Source organism: Puma concolor, chromosome D4, assembly GCF_028749965.1.
Source record: "Puma concolor isolate L17-30 chromosome D4, mPumCon1.1.hap2, whole genome shotgun sequence".
Taxonomy (NCBI): Eukaryota; Metazoa; Chordata; class Mammalia; order Carnivora; family Felidae; genus Puma; species Puma concolor.
The window spans coordinates 90,744,072-90,771,578 of NC_141679.1; the positions used below are offsets into that span (position 1 = coordinate 90,744,072).

Here is a 27,507-nt window from a genome sequence, read left to right on the forward strand (position 1 = left end):
ACATTGCCTTTTTAACCGTTTTTCGGGATATAGTTTAGTAGCATTTAGTACACTCAAAACGTTGTGCGACCACCACTTTTCGTGTAGTCTCTAGCCGTCTTCGACCCGGAAAGAGGAAATCATGTTTCCGGGGCCGCTGTCGCGCCGCATCGCCCCTCCCCCCAGCCCCCTGGCAACTAGTCGCTCGTCGGCTTTCTGTCTCCGAGGATTTGCTTATTCAGGACACTTGGCGTAAATGGAATCATACAGCAGGTGACTTTTTGCGCCTGGCTTCTTTCGCTCAGTGTCACGTTTTCGAGGCTCACCGTGTCCTGGCAGGTGTCAACTCCGTTCTATTTTTCAGGCTGAGTAACAGTCCAGTGTGTGGGTAGACCACATTTTTTTGTATGCATTCACCGGTTGATGGACATGGGGGTTGCTTTGACTTTGGGGCTGTTATGAATAATGCCGTTCTGTACCTGGGCAGAATTTTCTTTTGTGGACACTGCTGTTGGGTATATACCTAGGAGTAGAACTGCTGGGTCATATGGTCATTCTATGTTTAAGTTTTGGCGGAGGCCCAAATGTTTTCCATGGCAACCGCGCCTACCTTCCATTCCCACCAGCACTGTGCCTGGTTCCAATTTCTCCCCATCCTCGCCAGCGCTGGGTATTTCTCATTTTTGTCTTTTCTTATTGTGGACACCCTAGCGGGTGTGAAATGGCATCTCATATGGTTTTGATTCACTTTGCTCTAGTGACTAATGAATGGTGCTAGGCATCACGTGCTTATTGACCCTTTGTATATCTTCTTTCGAGAAATATCTATTCAAGTCTGTTGCCCTGTTTTTCATTGGGTTGCCTTTTTATTGTTGATTTCTATGTGTCCTTGACATATGTTAGGTGCTAGATCCTTATCAGATACCCGATTCGCAAATATTTTCCCCACTCTGTGGATAGTCTTTTCACCCTCTTGATGGTGTCCTTTAATGCACATTTTTTTTTTATTTTACTGAAGTCTAATTGATCTATTCTTTTTCCTTTTTGTGTGTATGCTTTGGATGTTGTATCAAAGAAACCATTACTAAATCCAAGGTCAGGAATGTTTACCCCCGTGTGTTCTTCTAAGACTTTTACAGTTTTGGCTCTCGTGTCCAGATCTTCGATCCATTTTGAGTTAATTCTGGTATATGTTGTAAAAGAAGGTTCCAGCTTCCTTCTTTTGCATGAGGACAGCCGGTTCCCCCAGCACCATTTTGTTGGAGAGACCGTTCTTTCTCCATTAAACATTCCTGTCACTCTTCTCGGAAATCCATTGACCGTAGGCGTGAGGGTTTACGTCTGGGATCTCCATCTTTTCCGTGGAAACACTGAGCGTTCCAGGCCGGGTGTCTCCTCAGGCGCTCCCAAATGCCCTGCACGAGACACTGTAGTCCCCATTTCACAGATGAGCAAACTGAGACTCCAAGACTGAGGGGAGAGTCCGGGCTTGAACTCCGATCCCGGGTATTTGACAACGATGCCGTGGTGAGGCCCGAGGCATGCTCCCCACCTCTCCCCCTTCTCACCTCCTTCCTTTTCCTCTTCTGCTTCTCCTTCCCCCCCCCCAACCTAGCTTTTAGGCTGGGCTGTTAGCTTTGATGCTCAGAGGAGGATAACTGGGGAGCATCGCCCAACCTGTGACTTCTCTCTGGTCTCGGGGTAGCTCCTCTCCAGCTTCCACGGCACCCCTCCCTGACCCACTCAGCAGGGCAGAAGAGTCTCTGTCTCCCACCTTTGCCCCACGAAATAAATTCTGCCGACAATTATCTTCTATCTCAAGTAGGGAGTGCAGTTTGGAAGGGGTCTTAAAGGTTAGAACATCAGTACGTGTGAGCAAATTGCCACGGATCTGGCAGCTCAGGGGAAAGTGGGCTCCTTGGACCAGGCGACTGGTGTCCCTCCGCCCCGGTCCCCGGGGCCCTGAGCCCCCCGCCCCCCGCGGCTGTCCTAGGGCCCCCCACAAACACGACGTGAAGCTGCTGGGCAAATCCAGCTTCCCTCATTTCCTGTGTGAGGGCAAACTGAGGCCCAGCAGGATGGAGTGACTTCCTTGGGCCCCCGGGGAGGGACAGCAGACCCAGGGGAGGGACAGCAGACCCAGGAGGCTCCGCCGTAGGCCCGCGGCTCTCCTGAAAGAATGCACCAGAGCCCTGGGGACATGAGGCGTTCCGTACCAGATCTCCATCTGTCCACTCGTGACCTCACTTGATGGCGTTTGGTGGGGGACACGGGATGCCTGCCTGGAGGCTGCCTGCAGCCAGCAGGTGCCCAAGCTGCCCCTTTAGGGTACATGTGACATAACGTCAATGCGTTTGCCTTCTGCCCCCCTCCCCCCCACCCCCGGGTGAGCTCTCACACGTGTGTGCGGCCCCCGGTGACCGGGCTGTGCTCAGAGCTGGCTTTCCCGGGGCCCAGAGGGCTCCGAGGCCCCCATCCCAGCCTGCCCCCCCTGCCAGGCTGTGGTTCTCCCGGCTGCAGCAGTACCACGGAAGGTGGCCAGAAAGGGGACCCGGGATCTCAGGGCCCAGCTGTGGAAGGGTCACCTTCATTAGAGAATGCACCCTAGCTCTTGCTGCGTCCCTCCCATTGATCTGCCTTCCACACCTAAACCTGGGGCCTTCTAGAGCTACCCCCCGCCCCCCGTGAAAGGGACTTGGCCCGTCATCAAGGATCTGGCACTCTTGTCCCCCGGCTGTTTGCCCTGGGTGCCGCGGGACCATTTGGATCCCTCCATCCCTCATCCCGGTTCCTTCCTTCGGCCCATGTCATTTGTCCACTTGACTCCAAGTGTCGACCGGGGAAATAAAAGGAAATGAAACACGACCAGGGCATTTCCCCCTTGGTCATAGCAGAGTCTGTTGTTGGGCAAAGGTGAAAAGGAGGCCAGTGAGCGATGGAGCCTGCACGTTACCCTCGAGCTACCTTCCTCTGCTCTGGCCCAAGCAGATGGCGGCGGCCAGTTGGGGTTCTTGGGGCGTCCCCTCCCTCTGGGAATCAAGAGACAGCCCAAGGCAGGTGACTGTAGAAGGAGAAGCCAGCCAGCCATGGGGCACCCTGTCGCTGTCCCTGTCCCCACCCCAGGTACCTTCCCAAATCCCACAGCTCTGGGACTGGCACCGTGCTGAGTCCGGGCTCCCCACTGGACCGATTTCTAGAAGCTGGGTGACCTCAAGGCAAGTCTTGAGGTGGAGATTTCCTGTCGGCTGGTCAACCTCAGAACCCCACTGCGTTCCCTGATTCTGCTGCTAACCTTCGGGACCTTGAAACTTGGAGAGGGAGCGGGAGAGGCGGGGGAGCAAACCAGTAAGGTCCCAGGCACCCAGGAGGGACCCAGAGGGGGACAAACAAAGCAGGAGACCAACCCGTCCCTCAGCAGGGGCTCCTGCCTCGGAGGTTCAGACCCCTTTGAGAGTCCATGGTACTCCTACAGGAACAGGGCATGCACACACACACACACACACACACACACACAGGCGCGCGCGCACACACGGTTACAAGCACACTGCCCTGAGTCCACTCGTGGACCCCTACGGTCCTTCTGGGGGGCCCTCATGCTCAGGAAAATTAATGCTTTCCTTCTTGTAACTGACTGGTCCTATTGTCTGAGGATTATCTTGATCCTCCTCCCCCTCCTCCCCCTCTTCCTCCTCCTCCTCCTCCTCCTCCGAGAACCAACAGCTTGCATTTATTGAGCGCCTACTGTATACCAAGCACTTAGCCTCACCTAACCTATTGAACCCTCCCAGAAGACCCATAAGTATGGGTAGATCCCATACTTATACCCATTTTGAATAATGAGGAACCCAAGGTTCAGAGAGGGGAGGCCACTTTCCCAAAGTCACACAGCATCGAAGCAGACGAGCTCGGCACCTCCGCCTTGGGCCGCCCGGACCCAGCACTTAGCCACTAACCAGGCCATTTAGCTGACGTGAGACGCTCCGAATAGCTTAGCGCCTGATGGATTGAGTTGGTTGTCATCTGCGTGTGGCCCTTCGTGTGGCCCTTCGTGCCGGGTGAGCATACTGTCCCTGCCAGCCTCTCCTCCCCCAGCACGACCTGTCAGTCCCAGGAGGGAGGGCTGGGGAGGAGTGAGCAATGGTGGCGGTTACCCACCCCCCCCACTGCCCTTTGAGACATGACGGAGTCTGCAGATCCACTTAGTTGATAATTCACTTATATCATATCTACTTGGCAGTGTGTGTGCTCCCACGCTCTGGGGAGACGGCTTTGCCTGGAGGAACCTGAGCTGTTTTTCTGGGGAAAGAGTGGGAAAAAAAAATATACCCAACAATGGACAGTAATGGACCTAAAAATAGAGGGGGGAGAGAGCCACGGGGAGTGGGGGAGCGTGGCAGCATCTGCATTCCACCGCCTTCCACTGCCTTCCACCGGGCCTGTCTGCCTGGCTTGGGCAGCCCGCCCCTTCCCACTAGGGATCCCCAACAGTCTGGCCGCCTCTCAGCCTGGGGGTAGCGGTAGGAAAGAGGGGCCGGGGGCCGGGGGCCACCACCAGATGGAGAATTGTCCCGCGGCAGGGTCCTCGGGGCAGTGGCCTCGAGCTTGGCCGCACGCTGGAGTCTCCTGGGCAGCTGAACCGCCCCGATAGGTAGGACCTACCCCAGAGGGCGTGACGTGGCTGGTCTGGGGGCCCGGGTGCGTCTAAGGTGAGAACCACGGTGAGCAGCGCCTCTGCATCAGGAAAGGGGGTCCGATTTTGTGCCTGTCTCCTCCGTCGGTCCCGTGTCTCCTAACCATTGGGGCGGCCTTCTTGAAGGCTCCAAACTCGGGTGGGCCGATGGGACTGGGGGAGTGGAGAAGGCAGGGGCCGGGTCGCTGTGCAGATTCGAGGCTCTGCTGGGGCCTGCATCCCACGTGCCCGGCTCTCAGCCGGCTGCACGGGGGATCCCGTGTGCTCCCTGCCCATCCTGCACACGGTCCCTGGGGCGGGCCTGGGCACTGGGGTTTAATTGGACTCCCCAGGCGGTCCCGGGGCACCACCAAGTGTGAGAACCACCATTTCAGCCTTTCCCAGGACCAGCCGGATCCCTTCCGGCCTTAAGCATCTTGTCATTCCTTTAAATTCAAAGGCGAGAGAGGGAGAGAGTTCGTTCTCGGAACCTGTCCTTGCCCCTGACCTGCGGACGCCCCAGCCTTGCTCTGGCCTCTGGGGGCTGAGGGGTGCCGGCTCCCGCCTCGGGGTCCCTCGCCCTTTGTTCTCAGGTTCTTAACCCCTCTTCCCGGAGGAAGGCTGGCCAGCCACAGTCAGGGCCCTCTTGCAGCTGCTGAATGTCAAGGCCGCCGCTGGCCCCAGGCCGCCCCTTTGCCCTCATCCCCTCCACTCCCCGCCAGGCCCCCGGCCTGCCAAGTGCATTAACTCGTCTCTCCCTGCGCAAATTCTGCACATCCAGACTGGCCTTTACGGGGCCTCGCTGTACAGGGCGCCCCTCCTCACAGTCTGGTTGAATCTTCCTCCGCCTGCCCGTCCCTAGCCCACCCCTCCTTCCGGGCCCGCCCTTCTGAAACCCCACCTCCCCAAGGAAGCCTTCCTGACCAGCCCAGCCTGGTTCTCCTCCAGGCCTGTCACCTGGGCCACTTTGGGGGACCAAGCCAAGGGTGGCTTCTCTGGCGGTCACCGTAGAGTGCTCAGTGCCCCCGTAAGGGGTCAAAATGCCCGGGTTACGAGAAGTGTGACCTTGAGTCGGTGCCTGGCCTCCGGGGGCTCCACGTCCCTCGCCTGTGAATCAGGGGTGATGGTGATAGCAGGCCTGACGTCACAGAATTCCCAAACCCGACCGGGCATCCGAGTCTCGGCGGAGGGGTTTGGTAGGTTGGTTTTGCTTTTAACCCGGAGCCGAATCTCCGGCCTGAGGGCCCAGGAATATTTGCACGCCCTCCCTTCCAGGAATTTTGATGACCAGCTTGGCCTGACTGCTGCTTTGCCGGGACTACTTTGCAAACAGGACATGCGGGAACAGTTGGTAAGGCTATGTGAATAAATCAACGAACGGACCCTCACCAGCTCAGCCTCGCCACCCCTGCCCTCTCCAAAGGATTCATCCACAGGGTGGTGCACCTGTCCAAGTGTGCCCAGTTGTTGCCCAGGCTGCCCCACCGCTTCTTAGCTCCTCAGAGACCAGCAAGAAGAAAGCCTTCAAGGTCTCGGCTTGTGGCTGTTCGTACAGGCAGTCCCCATCCCTCTGGACGCTGTGTCCACTCTTGCATCTGTGGCCCAGAAAGCCATTAAATTGCCCCTAAACCAAGGAATGACTGCATGGCGAGGGACAGGTAGCCTGCTAGGCTTTCCGTAGAGCACGTAATTTGCAGTTTCTAACACCAGTTCTGCCTTTTGCTCACCGAGGTCCCATTGGGCACGGTGCCTACCCGTGCCTCCGTTTCCTCATCTGAAAAACAAAATGAGGACTTGTGCCTTAGCTCGTAGGATTGTCACGCGTAGAGAGGAGGAAGTCTCGCGTGAAAAATCATGATCCCAATTGTCCAGTGACAATACTCAGTGTGGAAGTTTAAGAAAAAACAAAACAGAAACAAGGCAGAGCGGGGGGGGGGGGGGGGGGGGTGAATGGTGGGGGCTGGGCAGAGCCAGGACCCCTTGGGGTTTGGACTTTATCGGAAAGGGTGGCCTCCGGGGCTCAGCAGGGGAGTGTGGGGGAGGGCTGGCAGTGGCAGGGCAAAGGTTAGGGGAGGGGCTTCGGATCAAGCTTCGGACCTCACCCCTCCCGGACCCTCCCCTTTCAGTGGGCGCCCCTTTCGGGACCACCGAGGCCCCATTGCTCCGCTCTTTGGCAAGGAGGCCAAGGTCTGCTCTCGGGGGGGGGGGGGGGGGGGGGGGCCGCTCCGCGCTCTGCCCTCCACCCCCACCCCAGCATTTAAGTCCTCCCCACCACTTTTTCTTTCCTCCCTGATAAAATATTCATGTCAGCAGAGCAGGCCCTCTTTGGGAAGGCTGCATGTGTGTAGCTTCAGCTTTGCACAAGCTTTTAAAGAGCAGGCGCGTTTCCTTCTCTCTAAGCATTTTCTGAGTCCTGAATCAATAATGCACTTTACCCGGCTTCTCTGGATGTGGCTTTTCTCCTCCCTGCACCCTGCCCCCACCCTGCCCGGTCCCTCCCTCCCTCCCTCCCTCTCTCTCTCTCTCCTCTCTCCCTTTCTCTCTCTCCTTTCTTTCGTCCCCCCATCTCTCCTCCTTTACTTTGCAAAAAGGTATTAAGCAAAAGCATCGGGTTGTTTGGGTGGGGGGCCTCTGGTGGGGAGTGGGGTGTGCTGGGAGGGGGGACGGAGAGCAGGGCAGGCGGCTCCCTGGCCGAATGGGTTGTGTCTGTGCAGGAGGAGGCACCGAGCCTTCCCGCTGGCGCTGGTGGGGAAGCATTTGAGCTCCTGACATGGTGGGGGGGGGAGGAGGGCTTGGGCGAATCCAGCTTCTCTAGGTGCTTCTTCAAATCAATTAGAAACTGTTTACTGCATAAGCAGAGAAAACAGGACCAAAACGCAAAAAGCAAGGGGGCCTGGGGCAAAGGAAGTACGTGGAGTGGGAGCCAAAATATACTGCCAGACTTTCTAGGGAGTTAGCAGTCTAGTTTGGCCTATCTGCTTCTTATGGTAATGAGTTCCCTGTCGCTGGGGGTGTGCAAATGGAGGGGGAGCCGTTCCTGGTCTGAGACCGATGCCTGCACGTGCCTGGTCAGTGATGTGGTAGCAGGTGAGGGGCTGGGGTGCCGAAGCCGCCCGTGGGGGGGACCATAGGGATCGGTACAGGCTCCCTTCGGCTGGGATAGAATTCCCCACCCCGAACATTCCTAGAAATCTGGCTGTGGGAAGAATCCACATATGCCCAGGGCAAAACAGAATGCATCCTTTTTTTTTTTTTTTTTTTTTTTAAGAGTCCAGCAGCCATCCCTTGTCTGTGGTTTCAGTTACCCACAGTCACCCGTGGTCTGGAAGCGGATGATCTCCCTCCCGGCGTTGGGTCAGACGGTGGCCCCACGCTGTGTCCCCGTGCCCACATCCCTCGCCTCACCGCGCCCCATCACGTAGGCCTTTCGTCGCCTCATGTCACGAGAGGGGTGAGGACAGCACAGGAAGAGTGAGAGGGACCACACTCAGATAACTTTTGTGACCGTGTTTGGTTATGACTGTTGTATTTTATTGTTAGTCACCATTGTTGCTCTCTTGCTGTGACTAATTGGTAAATGAAACTCTATCATAGTTGGGCGCCTACAGGGGAAAGCGCCATGGGCTGCCTGCCTGACCCCGTCAGAAGAGCACACAGCTCTTGATCTCGGGGTCGTGAGTTGGAGCCCCACGTTGGGTGTAGAGATTTCTTTTCTTTTCCTTTTTAATGTTCATTTACTTTTTGAGAGAGGGGGAGAAACAGAGCATGAGCAGGGGAGGGGCAGAGAGAGAGGGAGACAGAGAATCCGAAGCAGGCTCCGGGCTCCGAGCCGTCAGCCCAGAGCCCGACGCGGGGCTCGAACTCGCGGACCGCGAGATCATGACCTGAGCCGAAGTCGGACGCTTCACCGAGGGAGCCACCCAGGCGCCCCCTGGGTGTAGAGATTTCTTAAATAAAAACAGAAAGGTAGGGGCACCCGGGTGGCTCAGCCAGTTGAGCGTTCGATTCTTGATATCAGCTCAGATCGAGATCTCGCGGTCGTGGGATCGAGTCCCGCATTGGGATTCTCTCTCTCTCCCTCTTTTCTGCCCCTCCTTTGCTCACGAGCTCGCTCTCTCTCTCCGCCCCCCCTCCCCCCCCCCGTTAATAAATAAACGTATGTAAAAACAAACATTAAAAAAGAAAAAAAAACAGTATATAAGGGGTTTGGTACTATCTGGGTTTTCAAGCATCCACTGGGGGTACTAGAAAGTATCCCGTGTGGATGAGGTGGGGGGGAGACTGCTATACAACTTTAAGCTCCTGGAGAGATTAACTCTTGTCGGGCCAGAGCCTTGACAAGGCCCCACCCATCCCCTCTGGCTCTTCAGTTGAGGGAGGAAATCAGTCCTACTGGACCTGCCCTCCTGGTGAGTGGGGGTTTGACATTTGCACCCTTGTCCTTCTGACCTTGGCTTCCCAGCTGACCCCCTCCTGGACAGTCCTCTGGGGCAACCTGATGCCCTCTGGTCACCAGAAGGTCTTGCTGGCTGTGTCTGTCGGGGAAGCCAGAGGTGGGGCACGGGACTGGCGGGTGGGGGTCCCTGCTGGCTTCTAGAACCAACATCAGCCGGCTGCTCCCATGGCTGTCGGAAGCCGGCTAGCCACACAGCCCTCCCTGGGTGGTACCGGGCAGGTTGTTCACCCTCTCTGAGCTGCACCGGAGCAAGGAGATTGACTGGCACGGGCGAGAAGGTGCCCTCATGAGTAAGGGCTCGACAAACACTCTCATGGCAGCCAATGGCTGGGGGTCCTCATGCAAATCGTCACTGGGGAGTGTGGGGAACGGGTAGGCCAGACCTGGTCCCTGCTGTCCTAGAGTGCAGTCCCAGTCACGGAAGGTTCTGGAAGGAGGTAACTTGTAGGCAGGGTTGAAGTGAAAGGCCTCCCTTTCCTCCCACACAACTTGGGCAACTGGAACAGTGGAGAGCTGATCTGGGCAGCTGAATAACTGGGGTCAGGGCGGGTCCGGGGGGTCTGAGGTGGACCTTTGACCAGGAGAAGCCCACTGTGGCTGGTGGGGAGTCGGGGGCTGGGGGCGAGTGGGGGGCTATCGCTGTGGCCTCTGGATGTTCATTGCCGGGATGGATGAGGCCAGGGAAGGCCCCTTGTCCAGGCTCCTGGCCTTTCCTATGAGCAGTGGCTGGGCTGGGAAGAAATGGCTCCAACAAGAAACCAAACCAAAAAAGAGAAAAAAACCAAGAGGAGCTGCCCTGGCCAGCGGCAGCTCTGCCCTGAAATGCCATTCGGGTCGCTTTCCGCTGATTCACGAGCAGGGAGGGGTGACCTTGCTTCGGCCCAGGCTCCAGCTCAAACAGAAACCCAAAAGGGTGAGGGAGAGAAGCCTGCGGGGCCGAGGGTGTTGGGGAGGGGGGAGCCACAGAGACAGGGGTCAGCGGAACCCCAGGAGGAGAGGTCAGGGAGGGAGGGGGTGGGGAGCCAGAGACCGCCAGGGCAGCTGGAATTAGAATCTGCTCGCGACAGAATCTCGTTTCCGCTTTGTTAATAATTTATCCCCGCTGCAACTTCTCTTACCAATAAATAGGAAATAATTTGTTAGGGAGAATTCCCTGGGCACCCTGGCTTTCTCCCTGGAGTGGAGGGAGGAGGGGTTGCCCTCCCTCTGTGCCCTTCCTCCCAGGTGGGGTGGGGGGCCGAGGAATGTGGACTCGGCGAGGTCAGTGTCAGAGCTCGATCATTTCCCGAATGGGGAAACTGAGGCACCGACAGGGCGAGGCCCCGCCCAGGGTCATACGTGGGGTTAGGGACAATCACCTGAATCCCAGATCCGTGACCCTATGGGTCAGGGGACTTAGGACTGACTTACACACCTGCCCAGGCTGGAAGAGTTTCCCCCGGAGTTCTAGAAGCATCCTGCAAGGTGGAGGGAGGGGCTGGTTCAGCTGCCTGTTGCCTTTCCCCTACCTTTGCTCGCCCAAGTCCAGTTCTGCAAGAGGGAGCTGGTGCTGCCTCGCCTGACCCTCAGAGCCCTCGGGATGCCTGGTGATGGCCCTGCCCCGCGTCCCTCCACCTTGGCACCCCTCGCCCCCCACCCCTCCCCAGGGCTGTCCTTGGCAGCCTCCCTCCTCCCACCGGCAGATGCCTCCAGCCACGCCGAGGTTGACGGGCTGAGCATGAGACAGTTCAGTTCAGTTGGCAACTCGGCAGACAGGTTCAGAAAAATCTGTCAGCTGCTAAACTGTTCCCTGGGCCTGCCCACACGCCTGGGTGGCAGAGCCATGGGCTGTCTGCCTCCCCGTGGAACCCGACTCTCAAGGGAGCAGCACGGGTCTGGGGGCGGTGCCGTCCTTCCCTTTTGGGCGAAGGGCATCGTTTCCTGCCACATCACCGAGCCCGACTCCCTGGCTTCTTGTCCCACTTGGCCCCTTCGAAGCAGCGTGGCCTTGCGGCGCCCGGGGGGCTCAGTGGGTTCAGCGTCCGACTTCGGCTCAGGTCACGATCTCGCGGTCCGTGGGTTCGAGCCCCGCGTGGGGCTCTGTGCCGACGGCTCGGACCCCGGAGCCCGCTTCGGGTTCTGCGTCTCCCTCTCTCTCTGCCCCTCCCCCATTTGCGCTCTGTCTCTCTCTGCCTCCCCCAAAATAAATAAATGTTCAACAAAGAAACAAACAAAAAAGCAGTGTGACCTTGAGACATTGTTCAGCCTTTCCTCCTTTGTAGACCGTAAATGAAAGGACCCCATCTTCCAGGACGGCCCACGCGTGGGGTGTGGACCGTGCTGTTTGCCCAGCTGGCGGCGGCCGTGGTGCTGTCCCTACACCCATCGCTGGCGAGCCGGGGTCACGCAAGGTGCTTGCCACGCGGAGCCTAGTGTGATTCTCACGGGGGCCCTGAGAAGTCAGCCCTCTCGCCCTCGCTGGACTCCGTCCACTCCGCCAAGTTTTCCCAAGCAGCCCCGAGGAGCGCTGGGGTCCCGGCTGCAGGGAGGAAGGAGGCGGGTGGGGCCGCTGCCCTCGCAGGGCTTCCCCTCCAGCGGGGAGGTGCGGGGGTTTGTGTGTGGCTGGTGGGCGCCTGGGGGAGTTCTCTGATGCTGCTGCACACGTCACCACGGCCCGCCCCGTCGGGGATTGTTCATCTCAATCCGGGCTAGGATGCGGGCCCGTCCTCGCAGAGCTGTTGGTTCCTCTCCCCGAGGCTTGGTTACAGTTTCAGTCGCTGACCCTGCAAAGGCTCCTTGGTCCAGACAGCCAGACCTCCCCTGGGCACGGTTACCCCCATCCCTGCTCACAGTTGGCTTTCCTGCTCGATTATGTTTTTCGCCCAAAGCTGTCGTCTACACTGCTTCCAGGCTGGCTTCTGACTCCCAACGGCAACCACCTCCCCCCGCCCCCCCCCCACCGCCCCCGTCGCCCCTTTGCACAGAAAATGACATAAGAGCGAAAGCATCCGAGAGCCCGTGGAAAGGTTTGAAAATCGTGGTACGAAATGGTTTCTCCATAGGATACTTCTTCCCAAGCGACTCCTGCTCGGTGTGTCTGTCGCTTTGTTCCCACCCCATTCTCTGGTGCTGTCGTCCTAGCTGGCTGCCTTCCCTTCGCCCTGCACCCCTGCCCCTCCCCCCCACCCCCACCCCTCCCCCCCACCCCCACCCCTCCTGGGTGTGTCTGCAGATGGGAGAGCCTGCAGCCAGGAGGCAGGTAGGACTGGCTGGACTTCCCCAAGATTTCCTTGGCTGGATCCCGCTGTGCTCAGAGGAAGTGAGGGGGGGTGGTGGTGGTGGCACGTCCTCGGGAGCACTGACCGCCTGGGGAGATGCTGGGAGTCTGCCACGTGGAATGGGTGCCCAGCCCTGGCACACAGTTAGCACTCGGTGAACAGCGGGATCGTTAGGCTCTCCCGAGCCCGCGGTCCCCAAGGCAGCCGGCGGCTCATGTGAGGCTCTGATTTTACTGTTAATGAGCCGGTTGCCCTCAGCCTTACTTCTTCCCCAGGAAGGTTGCAAGGAAAGCCCCTGAGCGAGTGTGTCTGGAGCTGCTGTTGAATAATCGTTGCTGCCGCTTGGAGACGTTCTCTAGGTATTTCACGCGCGTTATCTCACAGGTTGGATGAGAAACGAAACATTCAGAGAGGTAAAGCAAGTTTCTCGAGGGCACACAGCCTCAAGGGATAGAGCTGAGATTAGACCCAGGACTTGTGGAGCTCCAAGCCAGTTTCCTTAACTGCTCCAGACTCCAGAACCGGGGCTCCTAAATGGGGAGATGGGACCCCATGAATCCCCAGGATTTGATGCAAAATGTGGTGTGTGACTTTTTTTTTTTTTTGGGGGGGAGAAAGTTTCAAAGCTTTTAATTAGGGACATGATTCTTATCTCTTTACTTTTTTTTTTTTTTGGTGCTATTCATAAAAGGTCTAAACAACTAATCACTGTTTTTGATAATATCAGGTGTCGGCTTTGGTATCATGCTAAAAGGTTAAAGGCGTGCCTCAAACACCCCCTAACTTTCTCTCTGGTGTGAGGCCAGGTATTAGACACTAGGCACTATTTGGACTGTTTGTTTCATTATCAGCCTGATCTCACAGAGATGGGTGGAAATGTGCAGACTGAGGAAGGAGACGCCGACCCTCCAGCCCAGCCCCTCCCTCGCACCTGCTGTAATGAGCTAAAGCACAGCCCTTGGGACGGGGTGGGGGTGGGGGGCTTGGGGTAAACTGGGCCCCTCACCCCAGGCTCCTCCTCGGGACCCTTCCCAGGGAGAACAGAAGGAACGCGAGGGCGAGAGCCTCGCCCTCTGGGACGGATGGCTGGTCCCGCGTGGACATCGCCTTCAGCAGGGGACACGCCCCGCACCCCTAAGTGGTTAAATGGAATTCAAAGATCTTGGGGCGCGAGGGCAGGGCGGCGGAAGGAAGAAGCGAAATGGGAGAGAGGCAGAGAGACTTGTGCTGGCGATGGCTTGGGATTTATTTATCGTGCTCGCTGTTGATTAAGCCCGTTCAGCAGCAGGCGCGGGGCTGGTAAATGCACAGGCTGATTCATTAGTTTCTGACCATCTGCTTCCCGGGCCGGGGGGGCGGGGGGCCAGAGGGCACTGCAGGTGAAGGCCGCATGGTGTCGGCAGCCGAGCTGGAGCCCCCCCCGTCCCCTGGCAGAGCGGGCCGTGTCAGTCTTCCTGGTAACAGACAGGCTGACGCAGCCGGGGGTCGTGCTGGATCCGATGCCCCCCCCGTGGGGTCCCCCAAGAGGCTGGGCAGGGGAGGTAAGGCAGGGGGGTGGAGAAAAACCGGGCAAAGGTGAAGTGTGGGTGAGTCACAGCAGTTAGGAGGGTTGACAGGAATAATATCGACATCCGACCGGAGATAGAGGAATATTAACCGAAGCGTCGTTATGTGAATAACTGATTAATATGATGACCGTAATAACTCTAATTTAGTGACCGGCTACTGAGGTCCAGGCCCTATACAGAGGCTTTCCCACGCTGTCCCAGATGAACACCCTGATAACCCAGGATGGATGACAAAGGAACTGGGTTTAAATATTGAGTCAGGCAAGGAGGGCTTACTGGAGGAGGTGCATGGGGGTAGGGCTCTGAAAACCCCAAGGAGGGAGAGTGGCCACAGGAGCACAGACTCAGAGGGGAGAGGAGATGAGGCAACCAGGGAAAAGGCACAGCCTTCGGTGCTGGATCGATGGGAGTTATCCGGATGCGCGCGAAGTATGATGTCACCTGGTGACGGCGTGCTGGAGACCAGGCTTGCAGAGAGAGAGCCCCAGAGGGAGCTTCTGGGGAAATCATAAAAAACTCACAATTCAGTCCTGCCCCTCTGAACTGTTGCTCCCACCCTAACCTTCCCCTTGTCCCCAACTTGGGGATGAGCTAGGTCCCGGGTGGCTTAAACAACAGAAATGTATTTGTTCATGCCTCTGGAGGTCCAAAGTCTAAGATCAAAGTTCGTGTGACCCTTGAAGCCCCAGGCAGATCTCGTTTCTTCTGCGGCCTCTCTCCTTGGCCTGCAGATGACCACCCTCTTCCTTCTTCACGTGGTTTTCCCCTCTGTGTGCACTCGCCTCCGGTGTCTCTCTGTGGACCCAAACTTCCTCTCGTTACAAGGACACCAGTCGTGTTGGATCAGGACCCATCCTCATGGTCTCATTTTTTTTTAATGTTTATTTATTGTTGAGAGAGAAAAAGAGAGAGCGCGCGCATGAGTGGGGGAGGGGCAGAGAGAGAGGAGAACACAGAATCAGAAGCAGGTTCCAGGCTCTGGGCGGTCAGTGCAGGGCCTGACACGGGGCTCGAACCCACAAACCACGAGATCATGACCTGAGCAGGAGTCGGACGCTTAACCGACTGAGCCACCCGGACGCCCCTTAGTGGTCTCATTTTAACTCAATCACCCTTTAAAGGCCCCTATCTCCGACCAGTCACATTCCGAGATCCTGACGTTTAGGAGGGATTTGGAGGGAGACACAAGTTAGCCGTTAACAGGGTGCCAGCAGCAGTAGAAGGGGAACTGGGGGTGGGAAGCGCGAGATTGCTGGGGGGGGGGGGTGGGGATGCCAACCTAGGGTCCTCTTGCCCCCAGTGTCCATGTGTGAGCTCTGGGGCGTCTCCATCCCAAACGGCATTCTGCCTCTGGATTCTGCTGGGGGCCGGCAGAGGGACCGGGGCAGGGGCTGTCCCCCAGGGGGGGCTTGTTTCCTCTGTCCCCCGCAGCCTGCTGCCCTCCTGCCACCAGGCCTGGCCTCTGCAGGCCGCTGGGCCATCCCCAGGGAGCCTGTCAGCCCCCTTCCCATTCAGGGCAACGGCCCAAGGTCACTGAGCTGGAGCTCAAGGGAGCTGGGACCCCCCACGAGCAGAGCCAGATGCCTGTCCCTGCCATGTTGCGAAGTCACCCGCGTTTCAGGACACCCCTGAGGTTGTCTAGGACAGGAGCAGGCCTCATCCTCAAACGCGACCCCCTGTCAAGGGGACCTGGGCCAGTCCCTCCTGTTCTCCTGTTCTCCCGTCTGCTGAGCGAGGAGTTGGACTCAGCGGCTTACCCCTTCCATCCCGAGGTTTGCGCATCCTGAGGATCAGCGGGCCCGGGCCAGGTGAGATGGACAGCGGCACCACGGGGGACCAAGGACAGAGCTATTTTGGTCAAGGCTTCGTGGAGCCTGCCGCAGTAATCTCCGGGGCCAGCCTGCCCACCCAGGACCCCGGGGCGGCCTGGGAACTCGTCCCCCACTAAAGGGCATCAGCGGTGATGCTGGCCGGGGCACCAGCCCGGCCTCTCAGGAGGCAACGCGCCCACTCCCCCGTGGGAGCCGGGTGGCTCATTTTGGAGGGAGAGACTTTAACTCACATCCACGCTTTTTTGTCTCTGAGCAAACCAGAGACCTGAAATATTCATCAAAAGGGGCCGTGAGCGGTCTGGGCACTGTGGTTCTTTGTGACGGCTTTTTTTTTTCTTTTTTAATTAATAGCCTATGTTTTAGAACAGTTTTGGGCCTACAGAAAACTGAGCCCCACAGTGGAGAGAGTCTCCAGGACCCTCTGTCTCCCCATGAGCGGTTTCCCCTACTGTTAGGGTATGCACTGGCCTGGTGCATCTGTGACAGCTGAGGGGCCACATCGATGGCTGGGAGCGGGCTGCCCGCCTCCTGGGGGGCAGGCGGGGAGGAGGCAGAGAATATGGGGGGACCGAGCCAGCGTCCCCCCCCACTGAGCCCGCCAGTCCTGTGCCAAGGCCCCAGAAGTGACCCGCCACAAAGATGCACCCTCTTGAGACTCACCCAGCAACCTCCCGGCGCTCCCAGACTCCGCATGAGGTCTGTAACGGAGACATCGTGCCTGACGCCAGGCGGCGGTTCAACCAATATTTGCCGTGACTTTGAGTTTCTCTACCGCAGCCCCTCGGGTTGCTACTGACGGTACCGTTTAAAGTAGGTCAGGAGGGCGTCTTGGGGTGGGAGATGTTTAAAGGGTTAAGAACGTGAGTAGGAATTTTCAAGGCCGGCAGAGAGCGAGCGGGAGGGCACGTCGGGGAGAGGGAATATCGTCTGCAAAGGCTCAGGGGCACGGACTCTGCGGGAGTGGAGGACGGGAGCCCGGGAGGGGGAGACTGGGCTCCAGGTACACGGTGGGAGGAGAGTGCTGAAGAGTTGTGTTGAAGAGGTAGGACTTCGGGGCGCCTGGGTGGCGCAGTCGGTTAAGCGTCCGACTTCAGCCAGGTCACGATCTCGCGGTCCATGAGTTCGAGCCCCGCCTCGGGCTCTGGGCTGACGGCTCGGAGCCTGGAGCCTGCTTCGGATTCTGTGTCTCCCTCTCTCTCTGCCCCTCCCCCGTTCATGCTCTGTCTCTCTCTGTCCCCAAAAAAAATAAATAAACGTTAAAAAAAAATTAAAAAAAAAAAGAGGTAGGACTTCATCCCGCGGGCCACGAGGAGCCCCGATCGCACACACGCTCCCTCCTTGATGGTCTGTATTTGGAGTAGGAGCGAGTGTGTGTTTCCTTGGGAAGCCGTGGGCCCGCGTGCCTTTATGTGCCTTGGGGAAACAGGTACGGCTTGCCGGCCCAGGAGGGGCGCCCGGCGCCTGGACACCAGACCACGCCCCCCCCCCCCCCCCCCACCTCCCGGTCGACACCTGGGCACGCGGTGGGCGGGGGGCGGGGCCAGGCCGGGCCGCAGCTCCCGGGGCCTCCGAGCGGCCGGCGCCCACCCCTGCCGTCTCCTCCCCCTACAGGAGAACCCCTACCTGTGCAGCAACGAGTGTGACGCGTCCAACCCAGACCTGGCCCACCCGCCCCGGCTCATGTTCGACAGGGAGGACGAGGGCCTGGCCACGTACTGGCAGAGCGTCCCCTGGAGCCGCTACCCAAGCCCCCTGGAAGCCAACATCACCCTCTCGTGGAACAAGAGCGTGGAGCTGACGGACGACGTGGTGGTGACCTTCGAGTACGGCCGGCCCACGGCCATGGTCCTCGAGAAGTCCCTGGACAACGGGCGCACGTGGCACCCCTACCAGTTCTACGCCGAGGACTGCGCGGAGGCCTTCGGCATGGCCCCCCGCCGGGCCCGCGACCTGCCGGCGTCGGGCGCCCACCGCGTGCTGTGCACGGAGGAGTACTCGCGCTGGGCGGGCTCCAAGAAGGAGAAGCATGTGCGCTTCGAGGTGCGGGACCGCCTGGCCATCTTCGCCGGCCCCGACATGCGCAACATGGGCAACCTCTACACGCGCCTGGAGAGCGCCAAGGGCCTCAAGGACTTCTTCACCCTCACGGACCTGCGCATGAGGCTGCTGCGCCCGGCGCTGGGGGGCACCTACGTGCAGCGGGAGAACCTCTACAAGTACTTCTATGCTATCTCCAACATCGAGGTCATTGGCAGGTAAGCCTGGGCGGGCGGTGGGGGGTGGGGGGGCGGGGGCGGGGGCGGGGAGGGGCGCGCCGGGATGTGAGCTGGTGCTCAGGATGTTACCTGGTTCCCGGGATGGTACCTGGTTCCCGTGATGTGAGCTGGTACTCAGGACAGTACCTCGTTCCCGGGATGTTACCTGGTGCCTGGGATGTTGCCTGATTCCTGGGAGGTTAGATAGTACCCAGGATATCACCTGGTTCCCAGGATGTTACCTGGTTCCTGAGATGTCACGTGATTCCTGAGATATCACCTGGTTCCCAGGATGTTACCTTCTTCCTGAGATGTCACCTGATTCTCAGGATGTTATGTAGTGTTTCATCCACGAGGCTGCTTGTGGTGGCCACACGGGTTTTTCCATGGAGGGAGGTGAATGGTGGGTGATAAAGGCCCCCCGTAGGGCCTGGAGGGCTGGAAGGCCTAGAGGAGACCAGCGGAGCTGGGCAGTGTGGGCAGGGCTTGGGTGAAAGCCATGCGCTCAGGGAGTGCTCTGTAATTGTCCAGCAACTCAGTGAATTGGTGCTTGTGTCTGGGGGTCCCCGAGACCACCCTCAGGCCTGATGATTTGCTGGAAGGACTCCCAGAACCTGGCAAAACTGTTACGCTCTCAATTACAGTTTATCACACTGAAAAGAGATTGAGATCAGCAACAGAAAAAGGTGGCCTGGGCGGGCCCCGGGGGACACCGGTGGGAGCCGGTGCGGTCCTGCAGACAGCACTCAATGCTCACGGCAATGATGTGCGATAACGTGTGGAGGCGTGGCAGTCGGGGAGGCCTGCGCCAGCCTTGGCATCCGGGGTTTGTGTTGGGAACGGATCACGTAGGCATGGCTGACTGCCTGTATGTTTGACCTTGGTGTCCCGTCCCCTGACCCAGAGCCCCCTGCCGTAAATCACATCATCGCCATCCACGATCTGATCTGTCCCGAAACCCCGGGTGCACAAAGACGCTCTTACCAGGCAAGACATCGCAAGGGCTCGGAGGCTGCCTCCCAGAAGCCAATCAAGAAATCAAGAGCCAGACTTTTCTTGGGGATATGCGGGGTGTGGAAAGCCCACACTGGCCGCGTTAATCCTTGACTCGGAGCTTTGGGGCAGGAGATGTTTTGAGGCCACTTTTGGGCGGAGGCAAAAGACCATCATAGGTAAAAACAGCCTCTGATCCCCAGAAAAGATGGCAGAGGATGACACGTCCCCCTGCTGTCCAGGCCATTCGTTCACCCGACAGATAATGCGCTGGTCTGCAGGGGCAAGTCCTCTGTCCCTGAGCCAGCTCTGTAACTCCCTGGTGTGCGCTCGGGGGAGAGGCTCGGGGAAGCCCGGGCCCTGCACAAGCAAGGGGTCAGTCACAAGGGACAGGAGCATGTGGCACTCTCCAGCCGTGACTCCGGGGCCTGGCAGCGTCAGCATTCCCTCGGAAGCCTGCTAGAAATGCAAATTCTCGGGCCCCACACCTGACCTCCTGCATCAGAAACTCCGGGGGCGGGCCCAGCACTCTGTGTTTCCACAAGCCCTCCGGGGATTCTGAGGTGCGCTCGGGCGTGCAAATCCCTGGTGTGACAGTTGGGAGGATGGCTGTGGAGCCGGACAGGCTGGTTGGCTTTGCCAGCACTTCTGTCTACTGGCCGGGAGACTCTGGACAAGGGCCTCTCCGTGCCCCGGTTTTCCCGTCTGTAGAATGGGGATGATAACAATCACGCCCTTCTCACTGGGTGGTGACGGTAGACAGTTAAATGGTGGGGTGTAATCAGGAGTCGGGAGCACGGGTTAGGCCGCATGGGCCTGGCGACATACGCTGGGGGCGTCTTTCCACGGCCGGAAAGACCACCCAAGCCCAGAGTTACTGATGAGAGGAAAAAGCAATTTGTTGCCTGCTGTGTCCAGGATAAGCCCATTTTTGTAAAATGTATACTATACCCGCGTGCAGAATTCTACATCTTGGGTGTGGGCGTCGGACGGAAGTCTGCCCGGGCCCGGGAAGAGCCTCACGGGTACAGGTCAGGGCTGGAAACGTCATGGGCTGACACATCACTGTGGTCCTGCCTGCAGAGCGGGGCTGGCCAGGGAGGGGCGGGCTTTCGTTTTCAGCCTGCGAGTGCACGTCATCTTACTCGGCCCACGCGTGTGTGTTCCAGGGGGGCTGAGACAAAGGCAACCAGTTGTTTAGGCGGTTCAGTTCAAGGCCGGCAGGTGCGCATACAGGGGCCCGTGGTTCTGACACCCGTGACTTCTAACCCTCCCCCGCTTGGGGCAGGTTCCGTTCACTCAGGAATGCTCTCGAAGCCCCCTGATCTAGGGCCACCGTTGTGGAGGCCGGGGGTCGAGGATGCAGCTTTCTGATCCGTGTCCTGGGCCTCTGGTGGCCTCAGGTCGCCCCGGGGAGGCAGTGGTTGGTATGAGACCCTCCCTCCACCCAGCAGCCCCAGCTGGCTTAGCAGCATCGTGGTGGAAACCGGATCTCCACACCTTTTGGGGGGTGTGTGGCCCCTTTTCTCATCTGCCTCGGGCTGCTGCAGGGGACCCCCATCTTCAGGAGTCTGGTCAGTGGTCCTCCTTCCACCTCACTGGGGGATCCAGGGCCGGACGGGCTGGGTTCTGGCCCTGTCCCTCCGCACCCGTCTCTGGGCCTCAGTTTCCCATCTGCAGCCTGAGGACTGGGACGCCTGGAGACCGCGTCTCCCTGGCCAGATGGCAGGCCGGCCCCTGCTCGGCAGCTCCGGTCTCCCCTTGGCACTCAGCCTCCGCGGGCGGCGGGGATCAGGCATAGTGGTGGCAACAGGACGGCGATCAATTCACAGATAAAGTAAGCACTCTTCGGGCGGCTGTTTGGCAGGAAAGCGACAGCTTGGCTCATCGATTAATTAGGTCTGGTCAGATGGTTCGGCAAAGGGCTGCGACTTCCTCTGCGCTTTTTGAATTCCTGGTGGGAAACCCCAGCTGTGGCCGGGAAGCCAGACAGGCCCGGGGAGACGCCCAGATGATGGCCTTGACGTTCCTGAGTGGGCACCTGGGGACTGCCCGAGGGCTCTCAGGCTCTGGGATCTCACACTGAACCCGTTCTGGGATTCCCTGAGAGTTTCGTGGCCCAGAGGGCCTCCCCCGCCCCCGTGGCCTGCCAACAATAGTAGCTGGTATTTATTGAGCATTTGCTGCAGTCTCATTGGCGGAGGCTCGCGGAGCTAAGGGCTTCGGGCGCATTTTCTTATTTAATTAACAGTCGTCTGATTCCCCAATGGTTATTGCATCGCTAAGATTCTCCAAGCCGAGAATCCGGCATTGAGCAAGCCGGACCTGATCTCCACCTCGTGGAGCTTTCCCTACAGAGACCGTGCTCCCCTCTACCTCGTGTTTTCACCTGAGGAGGCTGAGGTCAGGGAATATAAGGAGATCACACAGTTAAAGTAAACACCAGACACCCAAGAGCCAAGGCAAGCGTGTCCAAGCTCAAGTCCGTCTCTATACAGGGCCATCTCACTGGCCCCCCTCTCCCAAATCCAAAGGTCTCTGGTACTGTGGTTGCTCCCGCCCTGCCACGATTGTCAGCTATTTGCACCTTCAAGGGGGACCCAGATTGGGGGTTGGGGGGAGTGCAGAGGCACCTGGCTGCTGGGGGTGGGGGGAGGGGGACAAAGCAGCTGGAGGAAGCCCCTGGGGAACGAGGAAAGGGTACAGATCAGGGGTGAGAGAAGGAGCAGATGTCACTACACCCCCACCCAAAACAGGATCCAGCACCTTGAAACCTCTGCCCCCACTGGCCCTGCCTCCCCGCGGACCCTGGCAAAGTAAGCCTTGCCGGTCCTGCCCACCCTGGGTCTGGGATAGAGAGAAGGCGGGGGTGGGGGTGGCGGGGGTCCCGCTTCCTTATTTACTCACGTTCCTGGCAGGCAGGAAGGGGACGGGAGCTGTTTTCTCCTTCCACAGTTGGGGAAACTCAGGTGTGGAGCAGGGGCGCCGCCGACTCTAACTGTGTGGCAAATCTGGGGCGACATCTGGAGTTGAAATGTGACCATCCCGTTGCTGTCCTTGGAGTAGAAACAGAGCCCCCGCCTCCACCCCCAAGTGTTTCAAGCTCAGCGAGGCCCAAACCCGGCCAGGATCATACAGGAGAGGTTTTTAAGACGCCACGTTCCCGAGGCACGCCACAAAGAGCTTTGTTTCCCTTAAGCGGGGGAGGCAGCATCCCTGGACAGCGTGGCCCAGGAGAGACAACGGGGAAGGGTGTGGTCTGCGGAGAAGTGGGGGGAGACCAAACAAGAGACCCAATATCGCCAGGCCTTCTGCGATAACAAGAGAAGGCACGTAGCAGATATCTGCGTAAAAATTCGTGATTTTTAAAACGTGGGCACCTACGTCGACATTTTTTTAACTCCCCTGTCCAGGTAAAACAAAACACACTTGTGGCCCAGGGCGGCTCATGAGCGGATGGCGGGCCCCTCACGCTGCGAGATTTTCGTGTCTTGTCTCAGGTGTGATAGCGTAGCTGCTAGACTAAGAGAATTCAGCAGGCCCCTGGCCAGGGTGGGCATCCAGGAGCTGGGGCACGGGAAACATTGCCAGGCCTGAGCACTCTGGGTCTAGGACAGAGAGTGGGCGGGGGTCATCCTCTTCTCACCCCCAAGCCCTGACCAGGGGCAAGTTTGTCTGCTCAGAAAATTCTTAGAGGCTGCAGGGACCCGGTCCAGTTGGGCCTTTGGCAGCTGGGGACGGGAAAGGAGGAGTGAGTTCCCTGTTCCTGGAGGCATTCAAGCCAAGCAGGGTGGTGTTTGTGGGAGATGAAGGAGGCAGGTCCTGTGTGTCAGATTAAGGTCCCGTGCACCTGTTCCGTACGATAATAACTGTTGATTAAGCCAACCGGAGCTTGTAGAAACCGCTTAAAGATTTGGTGGGTGTCAGGTTGTAGGCATTTCATCCTTCCCAGGAGGAGGTTGGAGAGGGAGAGACAGAGCCGAGCCCAGATGGGCATGTCCGACCCCCAAGCGGCCAGTCGCCCTGCCCCCCGCCCCCCGCCCCGGGTGTTCTTCCCTCCCCCCTTCCCCGCTTCTTGCCTTCTTGTCCTTCTTCCACAAACGTCTTGTCCCTATTGATCACCCGGTAACTGGAGACGGACGGAACTTAGGACGAGAATAGAAACCTCGGAGGGAAGATTTCTGCTCTGGGTGTGAGCGTGGAGGGCAGTGGGCAGGGGCGCGTGCATCAGGGGGAGAGGCGCCTTCTCCCTTCTGACCCTCCTTCTAGTCTCTTCCCGGGCCTTTCTGCAGGGAACCAGGGTGAGAAGGAGTGTGTGAATTGTTCTTCCTGGGCTGATTCCTTCTCATGCTGGGACCCCACTCGGGGCAGAGGGGGCGGGCCCCCCCCCCTTCAGTGATGTTAACTGAGCCCTTCTCCCGGGTCCCGAGCACCCTTCTAAGTCACTTCTGTGCTTCCTCTTTGAGTCCTGCCCCACGAGGGCCGTCGTCCTGGGATAGATGGACGTGCCCCGCAGGAAAAAAGAGATGAAGAAACGTCAGAGAGCACATAGAGGAACGGAACACGCGTTGTGGTGGGATGCAAAACATGCGGCCGCTGTCAGAAACATTTTGGGGGGGGTCCTCAGAACCCTAAATAGAAGCCACGTGGTCCCGCCATTCCACTCCTTGGTATCCACGTACAAGCCCTGAAGGCGGGGGCCTGCAGAGATGCGTGTGCGCCCGTGTTCACGGCAGCCGAGGGCGGACACAACGCGAGTGTCCATTGGCCGATGATGGGTTAACAAAATGCGGTCCGTGCACGTACCGTGGACTGTTCGTCACTCAGCCTCCAAGCGGGGGGACGTCCTCACACCTGCTGCAACAGGGGTGAGCCCTGGGGACACTGTGCAAAGCGAGATAAGCCAGACACAGGGGGACGAGTGTTGTGGGACTCCACTTACGTGGGGTACCTGGAGAAGTCAAGATCGTAGCAACAGAAAACAAGATAAAGGCTTAGGGAAGGGGGGGTGTGCAGAGTTCTTGTTTAGTGGGGAGACACTTTCTGTTGGGGATGATGTAAACCTTCTAGAGGCGGACGGTGGTGACGTCCAAATGCTACTGAGCTATGTGCCTAAAAACGGCACAATAGTAAATTTTAGGCATATGTTACCTCGGTTTAAAAAAACATAAGACTCTTGATCCGAGGGTCATGAGTTCGAGCCCTACATTGGGTGTAGAGCCCAGTTTTAAAAACCGGGCCGCCCGGCTGGCTCAGTCGGAAGAGCATGTGACTCTTTTCTGTTTGTTTGTTTTTGAGAGAGAGAGAGACAGAGCGTGAGCAGGGGAGGGGCAGAGAGAGAGGGAGACGCAGAATCCGAAGCAGGCTCCAGGCTCCGAACTGTCAGCACAGAGCCCGACGCGAGGCTCGAACCCACGAGCTGTGAGATCAGGACCTCACAGCGGCCGAAGTCGGACGCTCAACCGACCGAGCCACCCAGGCTCCCCAGAGCGTGTGACTCTTGATGTCGGGGTCGTGAGTTCGAGCCCCACGTTGGGTGCAGAGATTACTAAAAACTTAAAAAAAAAAAAAAAAAAAGGAAGAAGAAACAGATGGGTGGATGGCTTCCATATCGGACCGTCTGGATGCAAATCCTGCCTCGGGTGTCACCCTGGGCAGGACACTTAAGTGACTGTGCCCCTCCTTTCCCACCTCCATGAAATGGGGATGGTCACCCTGGGGTCTGGGTGAGATGAGCCACGATGGCCGTGTAGAGCCGTGGCTGGGCCCTGGTGAGCCCGTGTAAGGACCAGCACCACCGTTATGCCAGTAAAATACCAGATCACAGGCTACGTGCGTCCCGAAGGTCTTTCTACCCGGGCTGGGGACTTGGAGGAGGGCCACGGCGGGCTTTAAGGAGCCAGGACTCCCTGAGCCACGTGCTGAGTGTCGTGTGTGCTGTGCGTGGTCAGCCTGGAAGAGGGGCCCCGGGTTTTATGCCATTTTTAAAGGGGGTCAGGGATCCCCAGTGTTCATCAAGTAGGTTTTGTGGGGGGTTTTAACTAACTCACATGAACTCCGCTCCCCGGGGATGGAGATTTCATTAGGTGTAGTTCACACCCCGTTAGCCGAATCTGCCGAGCTTCCTGAACCGTTGCCTCCCACCCGAGAGTGGATGTGCGCGATTAACGCAATATCGCCCGTCCGTGGAGACCCCGAGGGAGCAGAGCTGTGCTGAGGGGTGCGTGGGGGGTCCCCCGCCCGGTGTGGCTCCTCTGGCTGCCTCTGCTCTGCTCACCTGACCGGTGTGGCCCCATCTCAGTGCCAGGCGGCAGGAGGGGCCCCTGGCTTGGCCGGGTCACAGGAGATGTGGGGAGCCCCGCAGGTGGCTTGGGGATGGGACCGCGGACATCGATGTCTTCCCAGTGGCGTGAGGAGAACAGTGGCCCCTTTCCCTTGCCGACGGAGAAGGATTTCCTGAGAGTTTTCTCACCATCATGTTAATTCATTCAACAAATGTTTTTTTTTTAGTGTTTGTTTTTGACGGAGAGAGAGTGAGATGGAGCACGAGAGGGGGAGGGCCAGAGCGAGGGAGACCCAGAATCCGAAGCAGGGTCCAGGCTCCGAGCTGTCGGCACAGAGCCCGATGCGGGGCTCGAACCCACAAACCGTGAGATCATGACCTGAGCCGAAGTCGGACGCCTAGCCGACTGAGCCCCGCAGGCGCCCCTCAACAAATATTTTTAACGGGCACTTTTATTCGTGTCCCAGGGCCACCATAACCAAGTGCCACAAACTAGGTGGGCCTAAAAAAACCCGAAATGTGGGGCGCCTGGGTGGCTCCGTTGGTTGAGCGTCCGCCTTCGAATCAGGTCATGATCTCGGGGTTTGTGGGTTCGAGCCCTGCGTCGGGCTCTGTGCTGACAGCTCGGAGCCTGGAGCCTGCTTCGGATTCTGTGTCTCCCTCTGTCTCTGCCCCTCCTCTGCTTGTGCTCTGTCTCTCTCTCTCTCTCTCAAAAATAAGCATTAAAAAAATTAATTAATTAATTAAAAAAAAAAAAAAACCCGTAATGTATCGTCTTAACAGCTCTGGAGGCTTGAAGCCTGAGATCCGGGGGAGGGCAGGGCCAGGCTCTCCGAAATGTGTAGAGAATCCATGCTGCCTCCCTCCTGCACCCCCGCCCCCCAGAAGTCTCCGGCACCATGGGCTGTAGACACGTCGCCCGGCCCTGGCCTCCGTCTCCTCCCCGCTGTCTGTGTCGATCTGGTGTGCTCAGTGTCACTCTTGGGAGGACGGCAGTCACGTTAGATTAGGGCTGCCCTACTCCGCATCACCTCCTCTTGTGTCCGAATCGCATCTGCAGAGACCCTACTTCCGTATAATTTCACATTCACACGCACCAGGAGTTAGAACCTCGGTATCTCTTTTTGGAGAACACAGTTCAACGCGTGTGCCCGGCTCAGCCAGCTGCTACACGCCCAGGAGCCTCCTGGGCTTACGGTCCAAAAGGGAGATGGGAGTGAACGAAACAAACCACCCCAGAGGACTAGAGGTGCTAGAGGGGAGAATGACGGTGGGCGGCGGGCAAGACCGGCCTGTCACCAGGACCCGGGTGGTCGGGGAAGGCCTTCCCAGGAGGCAGCTTTGAAGGCGAAGCCTCAAGGGCGAGTGGGGCATTTCCAGCAGGAGGACAGCAGGTGCAAAGGGCCTGCAGTCAAACACGCGGTGTAAGAATTTCACGTGACGTGGCTACAGTGTGCGTGTGCCGTAAGGCAAGAGCAGAGGGGACCTGGCCGGGTCTTGCCATCCCTACACCTCTGGGAGGGGGTCGGTTTTATTCTAAGTTCGGTGAAAGCTGTTGCCGGATGTTAGGGAAGGGACGTGATCCGACTTCTGGTGCTGAGACATTTGAGTTGGGAGGGGACCTGAGAGAGGCAGGGAAACCAGGCAGGTTCTCCCAAGACTGACGGTGGCCCGGACTGGTTCTGATGGTGGAGGTGGGAGCCGCAGGCCGTCTGGGGATGGGGGGGCCCTTGGCAGGGGTTCACCGGGTGGCTGGTGGGGGCAGGGAGCAGGAGGCACCCAGGGGACTTCCCGGGTTCTGTCTCAAGACACTGGGTGGATGGAGATTTTACCCGGTTACGTGTGGACGGCTGCGAGGGAAGAAGAAAGGGGAAGGAGGAAGTCGTTTTCACGTTTTTCTATTTTATTTTTTATTGTATCGTACAGTGAAAATCATACCTTCTGGGGCACTGTTCCGTGAATTTCAATGCATGTATAGATTCACGTGGCCTCCACAACAGCCAAGACCCAGAACACGACCATCTTCCCATAAATCTCCCTCCGGCCGCCCCTTTGTGGCCCCCCGCCCCCCCCACCTCAGCTTCCACTGATCTGCTTACCGTCACCACAGTTGTCTTTCTGAAAATGTCCCCTACGTGCCGGCATGTGGCACGTGGGTGCCTTTGAGGAACATCACGTCGTGGCCCGCCGAGCGTGGCCTTTTTTGTGGCCGGGT

General features: G+C 58.4%; 1 protein-coding gene across 8 annotated transcripts in view; it reads left to right on the forward strand.

Moving 5' to 3' along the window:
* NTNG2 (netrin G2) overlaps positions 1 to 27,507 on the forward strand; it is a 67,548-nt gene that overhangs the window by 11,499 nt on the left and 28,542 nt on the right. For all 8 annotated transcript variants that reach the window (XM_086684351.1, XM_086684358.1, XM_086684354.1 and 5 more), the window contains one exon: positions 17,373 to 18,016. In XM_086684351.1, the coding sequence (XP_086540477.1) occupies positions 17,373 to 18,016 (644 nt within the window). The remainder of the gene's footprint in view (positions 1 to 17,372; positions 18,017 to 27,507) is intronic.